This window comes from Zootoca vivipara, chromosome 2 (assembly GCF_965207765.1).
Source record: "Zootoca vivipara chromosome 2, rZooViv2.hap1.1, whole genome shotgun sequence".
Lineage (NCBI taxonomy): Eukaryota > Metazoa > Chordata > Lepidosauria > Squamata > Lacertidae > Zootoca > Zootoca vivipara.
The window spans coordinates 107265168-107276255 of record NC_142584.1 but is presented as its reverse complement, the minus strand read 5'-3'; the positions used below and the strand labels follow the sequence as shown (position 1 = coordinate 107276255).

Below are 11088 nucleotides of genomic sequence, written 5' to 3'. Positions count from 1 at the left end.
TTCCCAGTTGTCTGTAATATTTATTTCATAAATTTTGTATACTGTTTGATTGCAAAAACCCTCAAAGTGTTTACAAAAGATAACAAAACAAAAGATAAAGAAAAAATTACAAAAGTACTTTAAAATGCAAAAGTTAAGATACTAAAACAGATTAAAATATTGTGTCCTTTCCCCTTCAGGATTTAGTTAAAAGCTCTCCTGGTCAGGGTAGCGAGACTCTTAGCAAACAAAAGATACAAAAAACCAACAATAAATACTTCTAAGACACGGGGGGGGGGGTCAAGATCCTGCAGCTTCTACTCTGCAGCCACACATTGTGAAGTTTTTATTCCCAGGGATAAGAGAGTCTCCATTTTCTCTGCTGGATGAGCCTCTTCCACATTTCTTGTACCTCTGATGACCCTGAAGGCAGGGGTCCATTTGCTAAGCAGCAAGGCTAAACGGGCTTTTCTTCTCTTTATTTGATAGATCATGCAACACAGCATGCAACACGGCAGCAAAATGATGGAAATCCCTGTGATGTATGGCCAGATAGGTGTGCGCCCTGAAACGGAAGCATAGAGAAAGTCAGCAGGCACACAAGTGGCACTCTTCAAATGTATTTACCCCTCAAAAGATCAATGTGCAACACTCCCCAACTTCACCGAAAAGGCTAGAATCTGGCCTTCTAGCCATTATGGCAGATGGGGAGGTGATCAGGGTCTCAATCCTGTTTTCCTGTCCTCCTGCATGGGTCTATTATTTATTTTGCATTGCAAATAAATCCTGCCTTTCCTCCAAGGTTGGGTTAAGGTTTATAGATTTTAAAAAATGTATTTAGCTACAAAAAAGGGGGTATCAAAGTGAGTTACAAGGAGAATAAACATATAATACAAAAATAGACACACATAAAAACAGAATTGGAACATTCAATCACTGGTGCTGCCCGAATGCCTGTAGCAGAACAATGACAAAATTGGTGCCAGGTGGGAGGAACATTTCAGAAACAGAGTCCTAGTACACAGAATCCATCCATCACCCATCACCACCCATCAGACCTCCTTCAGAGGTATGCAGAGCAGAAATCGCCTCACAGGATCATTCAAAGGGAGAAATGTGGTTCTTTATATGTTGCAGTCCTGAGCAGTACAGGACTTTAAAACTCTAAAACTCTGAGTAAAAAGTATTTTGATACAGTCCATAACACATCACTAGTGATCTGTGGTTCACCTTGGTGGGTCACAAGTTATTTGCAAGATTCAACTGTTGACCATTAGAGCAGGTTTTAGTCTTGTATTTGATTTTTTAGAAAAAAAATATCTGTACCTTGAATTGGGGGTTGAATTATAGCAGATATGGGGAGCTTGTAGCAGGGAATGGATTGATAGATGAGAAATGATCATCCTAGAACAGGGGTGTCCAAACGTTTTTCAAAGAGGGCCAGATTTGATGAAGTGAACATGCATAAGGGCAACGAAAGTTGTTGAGCTTCTTTTAGAATGGAAGTTGTTGAGCTTTTGGGGGAATTTTAGCACAGGAAATTAACTGACGCAGGGGCTATATTAAATCGACCGGCAGGCTGGATTAGGCCCCCGGACCAGACTTTGGGCATGCCTGTCCTAGAGGAACCTTCTAGTATGGAGAAGTTATCAGAAGGACAAATCATGGAAAGTGCAGATAGAAGGCAACTTATTAATGGTATTGCACAATGAAGGGCACCTTTGCACAGAAACAAAAACTCTAGGAGCATCCTCAGGCTGTGGGATGGAACACTGGGGCAGACAAGTCACAACAGTTCCTAGAGTGTCCACTAACAGGAACTCACCTGGAGGGACACCTGACTACAGGTCAGTTCCTGTTCCCTCAGACATGCAAATGAGTTGGATTAGACAAAAGCCCTAGCCTGCAATCACTCTCTCTCTTAGCTACTTCCTCCCTCGATGGGAACACATCTTCAGAGAATCTCTAGTTAGCATGGTTCTCACTCTAGGCCTGCAGCCAAGAGTGAGACCAAATGGAGTCTTACTTTACTAAGTAGTCTCTAGATGTATATATACTTGTAACTTTTCTAAGCAAGCCTGCCTTTCTGAGATTATGCTGTAACTCAGGATGAAACTGTAAGTAAACTCTATCTTATTTTATAAACACTGTGTTGTGTATTTCTTTTAAGAGGGACAAAGGGGACCTTTGCCAGGAAGTGTAATATTGAACTATAAAGTGTAATATTGTTATAGAGATTCTAGCGAATCTAACGCACATGCTTTGCTGCGCACAAAAGGGGAATGTCACTCTGCTGATATTGGAAGCTTGCTAACACAAGCTTGGATAGGATCTATCTAATAATATATCCTAATCCACATCCCTAACATTCCCATAAAGGGTTATTACGGCCCAGGACTGCGTATTTTTGTGTATTTTTGAAGGATTGCTTTGGATTGTGATTTTGAACTGAGTAGGATTTTTCAGTTAGAACTTCCTGGTAAGCACATGGTCTATTGTTCTCCAGTGTGCCTAGGGGATTAGCTACCCCTCCCCTCCCTCAGAGTTTACAGCACTGAGAACTCAGAGGCAGTGAAGATTATTTTGCATTTCGAGATATTTTTAGAGATTTTGAGTTTGGAATTTTTGGCAAATTTTTGAATTTTGAGAAATTTTTAGAATTTTGAGATTCCAAGATGGCTTTTGCGGATTTTGATAGTGGAGTTAAGCCAGGATTCATGGCTCTAGATGATGACAATTATGTATTTTGGAAACAACGCCTGATAGCATTTTTAGATGCAAGGAATGTTTTGGATGCCATTGAAAAACCTATGCCTACTGGCACAACAGCAGAGGATTTAGCCAAGATAGCAAATTGGAAACGCATGAACAGCGAGGCCAGATACATAATTTTGAGTGGACTTCGCAACAGGCATCTAACATCAGTTAATAGCAAAGATGATGCAGCTAAAATCTTAAAAGATATTGAGCGCAGGTATGGAGCATCTACTAAGAACTCCTACAGGAATTTGATGAGCAAATTAACTGCGCTGAGGATGAATTCAAGAGAAGAATTCACTGACCATATCAGCAAATTTAGTGAAATTGTTCAGAGGATTGATCTTACTACTAAAGCCCTTGATGAAGAAACAAAGGTTTCATTTTTGATAGCATCTCTAGGACCAAGCTTCAGTTCATTCAAGAGTTGCATGGATCACAAAAAGGACCTGACTTTTGAAGAACTGATTGATCATTTGAGAGAGGAATGCAGAGATTACCTTGATTCTTCAGAAAGGAATACAGGGAGAAAGGACACTAATTATGCTTCCAAGCATTTCCAAAGGTCCAGACAAACGCCAAAGGAAATAATTTGCTTTAACTGCAATTTAAAAGGGCACATGGCGAAGGAATGCCGGGCACCTAGGAATAAATCCCGCCCCTTTCCACCAAAAGGCGAAAAGAAGGGGGGGGCGTGCAATGATATTGCAAGAAAGAAATGTAGCTTTCCAGAGCTGTGAAGGAAAGCGCAATAAGTGGCTTCTGGACAGTGCAGCAAGCAGCCATTTCTGTTATAAAAGGGAATATTTCAATGAAATAGACAATAATAAACAGTCTGAGATTGAAATTGCTGATGGAAATGTTATAAAGTCAATAGGTGCAGGATCTTTGAACTTGAATTTCAAAGTGAACAATGAGTCTTTTGATACTACAGTGAGTAATGTTAAGTATGCACCAAAGCTGAACTGTAATCTAATAAGTGTGTCTAGCTTGGACAAGAAAGGTTTTGAAATTATATTTAAAAATGGACAATGCAATGTGATAAAAGATGGTGAAGTGTTTATTCAAGCCAAACTAATCAATGATGTGTATGAGATTGATATTTCAGAGAATGAGTCTGCAAGGGTTGCACAACCCAGCAGAAAGGATCAACCAGATCTGGAACTCTGGCACAAAAGGCTTGGACACAGGGATACCAACCTTATCCTGAAAATGCAGAAGGAAAATCTGGTAAAAGGTCTACAGGTAAAGAATTGCAGTACACCAATGCCAAACTGTACAACTTGCATAACTGAAAAGGCAGTCAAGCCTTCCTTCCCACGTTGTACAGAGAAGAGAAGCACAAAAGTCATGGACACTGTTCATACTGACCTATGTGGTCCGCTGAATGTACCTTCCCTAGGAAACAATAAGTACATTCCGATATTTATAGATGACTTCTCAAGATATTGTGTTGGATATTTTCTAGAAGAAAAGAGTCAGACACCGGAATTGTTCAAACTGTACTTAAACATGGTGAAGAACAAATTCCAGAGAGCTCCTTCCACCTTAATTTCGGATAATGGTGGAGAGTTTTGCTCACGGCAGATGAAGGCCATCATGGCACAAGAAGGCATAGCACATGTAACTACAGTCGCTTACACGCCTCAACAGAACTCCATTGCTGAGAGAAAGTTTAGGTCTATTATGGAGATGACAAGGTGCATGTTAAAAGAGGCCAACTTGTCACAGAAGCTATGGGGTGAAGCGGCGAATACGGCGATTTATTTGCAAAACAGATTGCCTACAAAGGGTGCAGAACGCACACCATTTGAACTTTGGCACGGGAGAGTCCCAAGTCTGCAGCACATACGTGTGTTTGGAAGTGTCTGTTATTACCACGTGCCCAAAGAGCGCAGACACAAGCTTGACTCCAGAGCAAAAGCAGGTATTCTGGTTGGATATGCTCCTGGAGGAAAGGGATATAGAGTTCTAGATCCAAAGAGTGGCAGAGTAGACCCATACCATGTGGTTCATTTTGATGAACTAGGAAAGTTTGATACAAAGAACACTGTTATTGACTGTTCTAGAGAGTCACCAGATGAAGAGTTTATAAGTTTTCCTTTAGCACAAGGAACTAATATACCTTCTAGTGTCACAACACCCCCTACAGGCGACACCCCAGAAGACGCAGAGGTCCAGACCCCTGGCGGCACCAGAGACGAAGAGGAGGAGCTGTACGTGGACATGCCAGCGTTGGAGGAGGATGAGGATGCTGATGCGGTTGCACAACCAGAGGTCAGATGCTCATCCAGAACCAACAAGGGCGTTCCGCCACTACGACTGTCCTACTTTGCAGGGTCGGCGTCTCCACCAGAACCTTCCACTTGGGAAGAGGTAGAGCAGATGCCAGCCACCGAAGCCAGTCTCTGGAGGAAAGCCGCGCAGGAGGAGATTGACGCACTGCACAAGAACAAGACCTGGACACTCACAAAATTACCTGCTGGTAAGAAAGCAATTGGGAGCAAATGGGTGTTCAAGGTTAAAAGGGGTTCAGAAGGGGAGGTGCAACGTTACAAAGCAAGACTAGTGGCACAAGGTTTTTCACAGCAATATGGCCACGACTATGACCAAGTCTTTGCACCAACAGTGAGATACAGTAGCGTAAGATTACTTTTAAGCATCGCAGCATCTAAAGGGATGGAGGTGAAACACATCGATATAGCTACTGCGTTTTTGCATGGGGAAATTTCTGAAGAAATTTACATGAAGCAGCCTAAAGGTTTTATAAAGCCAAATGAGGCACATTTGGTTTGCAAGCTTCAAAAGGGACTGTATGGTTTAAAACAAGCAGCCAGAGCCTGGAACTTGAAATTGCATGGAATGCTGGTGAAACTTGGGTACAAGCAAGGTGAAGCTGACAAGTGTTTGTACACTAAGCAGAGTAATGGACAATTTTCTTATATTCTTGCCTTCGTTGACGACCTTTTAATCGCAACGTCAAATGACAGGGATTATAAAAATGTAGTCCAGCACCTCAACAAGGAAGTGCAAGTGAAGGAATTAGGACCAGTTGAGTATTACCTTGGGATTCAAGTGGAAAGAGAACAGGATGGTTCATTTCTACTTAATCAGAAGCAAAAGATAATTGAACTGTTGGAGAGTATGCAATTGCAGGATGCAAAACCCGTCGACACCCCGATGGCTACAGACTTCTTAAAGAACCAAGAGGATTCGAAGCTGCTGCCAAACAACACAGAGTATCGTTCAGCGATTGGTAAACTTTTGTATTTAGTTACCACATGCAGACCTGATTTAGCCAATGCAGTAGGGATTCTCAGCAGGAAAGTGAGTAGTCCCACTGAGCATGATTGGGTTGGTGTGAAGAGGGTGGTTCGATATCTTAAGGGTACAATGGATTGTAAATTAATGTTACCAGCTCTCAGTGACCCTAAGCTCATTGGGTACACTGATGCTGACTGGGCGGGTGATAATTCTGATTATAAATCCACAAGCGGGCATGTCTTTATGTATGGGGGCGGAGCTATCACATGGGGCAGTTATAAACAGAAATGTATAGCTTTATCGTCTACAGAATCGGAATATGTTGCGGCTACAGAAGCGTGCAGAGAGATTTCCTGGCTGGACCAACTCCTAACAGACTTTGGCGTGGAGAGAAAGGAACCTATAAGCCTGCTGGAGGACAACCAAAGCTGTCTAAAGCTGGCGCAGAATGAGAAGTTCCTAGCACGCTCAAAACACATTGGGGTCAGGTACCACTACGTTCGCCAGATGATACAAGATGGACTTGTCGAACTGTCGTACTGCTGCACATCGGAGATGACAGCAGACATCCTAACAAAACCCCTGCCAAGACAGAGTTTCCAGAACCTGCGTGTCAAGCTGGGAATCTTGGGTGGTTGAATAAAGTTGCTTATGTTTTGTTTTGTATGTAATGAATGTTGTGAATTGCCTGAGAAGGGGTTTGTGGGATGGAACACTGGGGCAGACAAGTCACAACAGTTCCTAGAGTGTCCACTAACAGGAACTCACCTGGAGGGACACCTGACTACAGGTCAGTTCCTGTTCCCTCAGACATGCAAATGAGTTGGATTAGACAAAAGCCCTAGCCTGCAATCACTCTCTCTCTTAGCTACTTCCTCCCTCGATGGGAACACATCTTCAGAGAATCTCTAGTTAGCATGGTTCTCACTCTAGGCCTGCAGCCAAGAGTGAGACCAAATGGAGTCTTACTTTACTAAGTAGTCTCTAGATGTATATATACTTGTAACTTTTCTAAGCAAGCCTGCCTTTCTGAGATTATGCTGTAACTCAGGATGAAACTGTAAGTAAACTCTATCTTATTTTATAAACACTGTGTTGTGTATTTCTTTTAAGAGGGACAAAGGGGACCTTTGCCAGGAAGTGTAATATTGAACTATAAAGTGTAATATTGTTATAGAGATTCTAGCGAATCTAACGCACATGCTTTGCTGCGCACAAAAGGGGAATGTCACTCTGCTGATATTGGAAGCTTGCTAACACAAGCTTGGATAGGATCTATCTAATAATATATCCTAATCCACATCCCTAACATTCCCATACAGGCAACACCTTGACTCTAGGAATCCTCTAAAGCTCCTGAATAGTACAAATATATAACAAACAGAAAGGAATAAAAGGAACCATTGTCTCCTCCCTCAGTGGCTGTGAATCTCTATAGATATCAATCACATCAGAAACTTACAAGGTATATTAAGGAAGAACTGAAGCACACAGGATCCATTTTTCTGATAAACAAACTGGTAACGGTAAAGGTTAACGGGCCCCTAACCATCAGGTCCAGTTGTGTCTGACTCTGGGGTTGCGGCGCTCATCTCACTCTATAGGCCGAGGGAGACGGCGTTTGTCCGCAGACAGCTTCCGGGTCATGTGGCCAGCATGACAAAGCTGCTTCTGACGAACCAGAGCAGCGCACGGAAACGCTGTTTACCTTCCCACAGGAGAGGTCCCTATTTATCTACTTGCACTTTGATGTGCTTTCGAACTGCTAAGTGGGCAAGAGCTGGGACGGAGCAACGGGAGCTCACCCCATTGCAGGGATTCGAACCGCCGACCTTCTGATCAGCAACCCCTAGACTCTGTGGTTTAACCCACAGCGCCACCTGGGTCCCTACAAGCTGGTACTCTCCAGCAAGTACTTCATAACCATTCTTGACAGAAATGCCCCTATCAGATATATAGATGTGCTCTTCATACATGCCGACACTGTGATTCAGGTGTCCCATGGCTATGCTCAAGATGTATTGCCAAGAAGACGAGGAGTGGTTCTTCTTGTATAAAGCAAGACTATTGGAATTGTTCAATATATTATTAGGAATGATTGTCCCAGAGGAACCTTCTGGTGTGGAAAGATTAGCTGAAGGGCAGTGCCAAGGGTCTAGAAATAAAATAAAAAATATGTGTTAATTTAAAATAGGGCAAGAGTAGCTATCAAAATAGTAGGGAAGCATGATGTGATAATACAATGCAAGAAATAATGTATTTTTGTTTTGTTGTAAACTACCCTGAAATTTGTAGTCTTACATTACCATACATCAATATACAGGTGTGTATATTCTTACTATCTTGTTACTTTTTTTTTGTTTTCAACTCACTCTCTTTTCCACCCTGTCTTTTAATAAATGAAATTATTATGATAGAATATTAGGGATTTTATGGGGGGGACCTACCCTGAGATTTTATGGAGAAGTGTGGGTAGTAAATTCTATTATTAATAATAATAATAACTAATAGGAACAATTGCAAACCAAAAATAAATTAATGCAAGCAGCCCTCCTCACCCCCACCCTCAGTTGTGGTGAATCCATACAGTCATACCTCCGGTTGCGAACATGATCTGTGTAGGAGGCACGTTCGCAACCCGCAACATTCGCAGCCTAAAGCTCTGCATCTGCGCACGTGCGTGACACGATTCGGCGCTTCTGTGCATGCCTGTATTGTCATGTTGTGCTTCTGTGTATGCGCAAGCGCAGAAACCCAGAAGTAACCCATTCCGGTACTTCCGGGTTCGGAGCGGTCCACGACCTGAAAACGTGCAACCCACAGCGTTCGTAACCTGAGGTATGACTGTATTACAGTAACTTCAGAACCTCACCTGGTATGCTAAGGAAGACTTGGAAACAAATGTTGCTCTCAAAATCTTCAAGTTGGTATTCTCCTGCAAGCTGTTTGCTTGCGTTCTTGAATGAGCTATTGTAGAATTTCAGTTCTCCTTCAGTTATGGCTAATATGGCATCATTAGGATCAGAGCAACCGTTCTTATGACATATATAACGAATGTAGGAATAACTGGAAACATTAGCAAAGATCATCCCAGCTGAACCTTCTGCTATGGAGACGTTACGAGAAGGGCAGTGTGTAGAACCTGGAAGAAAATGAGGGCAACTCATTAATAGAAATCTACCACCAACCAGACAGATTAGATCTCACATCTTAAGAGAGGCTTGATCTCATTACACCATACAAAAAAGTAACACCTTTGCAATTGCACATTTGGTAAAGATCATATTCCACTTGTTGACCAAAGAACCTGTTGGACACAGGACAATTTCTTCCATACCATGCCCACCTGTCAATCAACATCTGTCACCCCAAAGCTTTGGTGACATCAGGTGATGTGCAGTGGTTGTGTCTGCGTGTGCCAGTTCCCTGCAGGAAATGATTGTGTACAGCAGATCCCAGCAGAAATCAGGATTTTGCTCCCGGTGGGTTAAAACCTGCTGAGTTGGCTGTGCATGCCAAGACTGTTGTTGTTGTTGTTGTTGTCGTCGTCGTCGTTTATACCCTGCCCAGCTGTTGGAAGCAGCTCCCAACAGAATTAAAAAGTGATAAAATATCAAACATTAAAAACTTCCCAATTTGGGGACTTCAAAGCACCAAATCACCTGGAGTTGGCTGCACTAGCCAATCAGATAGGCCTGCTAGGCAAATCCTGATAAGAATCTGGCCTGTGGAGCTAAAAAGCTTCCCCACTCCACTTTTAGACAAAGCAGCTTTTCTGTCTCTGCCTGTTTTATTCATCATCTTGCAGGCTATCTGTAGCAGGCATCAGCAACCTTTTTCAGCCATGGGCTGGTCCACGGTCCCTCAGACCATGTGGTGGGCTGGACTATATTGGGGGGGGGGGTGAACGAATTCCTATCCCCCACAAATAACCCAGAGATGCATTTTAAATAAAAGCACACATTCTACTCATGTAAAAACACGCTGATTCCCGGACCGCCTGCAGGCCGGATTGAGAAGGCACTTGGGCCGCATCCGGCCCACGGGCCTCAGGTTGCCTACCCCTGAATTCTGTAGTATTGACTAAGTGATTAAGATCCATAGCTGGAATGGGGAGATTTCTGATAATATCAGTATATAAATCCCTTAACAACCTTTTTTTAAAAAAATATATTTAAACTGCATTTTTTCTACAGAAACAAAAAACACACATCACACACACACACACACACACACACACACACCTCAGTTGTACAACTTTCATACCAATCATGACATAAAACTAGATACCTGGTAACACCCCTTCCACAAGGCAAACCCTTGAGAAATTCGAGGTGGGGTGGGAGGACCCCAAACTACCAATCTTGTCCAGTTACACCACCATAAAAGATGGTCACATGGGGTGGGGGCAGAAAGGGCAAAGTATATTTCTAGTTGGCCGAGTTGTGTCCCGCATGTTAAGATCTCTGAAAGCAGGGGTGGCAACTTGAATAGAATATTGGGGGGGGGAGAGGTAATCGATCACATGACGGGTGCACGCACACTATTTGAATGGCAATTACCATCCACTGTGGGGGTGCCAGCCCCTCAAATATTATATTGGGGGTGGGGGCAAAGGGACGTCGACCCCTAGGAGTTTGTTCTATGGCTTACTTTAACAGCAAATCTTGATGACAGGAGGGGGCGGGGCAAGTGGGGCGAGAGAGACATCCTCGCTCTCTAACTCTCATAGGAGGGAAGCTTCCGATCTGGACTACGCAGTGGGGGGCATGGTTTTAAAGAACCCCCCTCTGCCCACGTCACAGTCCCAACCGGCCAGTTCCCAACCCAACGTGACCCTCAGCCTGGGGCCCCTCTCATCTCAATCGGCGGTAGGCAATCGGTTACGAACCCGAAACGTCCGCCTGCCTCGACGCCGGGCAGGATAGCAGGCATAGCAGCAGCTGCAGCAGCGCTCGGGAGACGCTTCCTCCTCGCCATGTGCCCCCGTTGCCTTCGCCCCCGGCTGCTTCTCGGACCCGCACTGCCATTTCTCCCTCCTAGCGACGCACCGACACCGCGGAATAACTTTGGAGGAGGTCCGAGAAT

The 11088-nt window shown here is 43.6% G+C and overlaps 1 protein-coding gene across 1 annotated transcript; it reads right to left on the bottom strand.

Annotated features, from left to right (window-relative positions):
• On the bottom strand, positions 1-11088 carry LOC132591688 (uncharacterized). The gene is made up of 4 exons (XM_088663396.1): positions 10892-11088; positions 8873-9142; positions 7975-8155; positions 1-544 (listed from the first exon to the last, which is right to left on the bottom strand). Exons 1-4 carry the CDS (start codon positions 11028-11030, stop codon positions 424-426), a joined length of 711 nt encoding a protein of 236 aa, XP_088519522.1. The 5' UTR covers positions 11031-11088; the 3' UTR covers positions 1-423.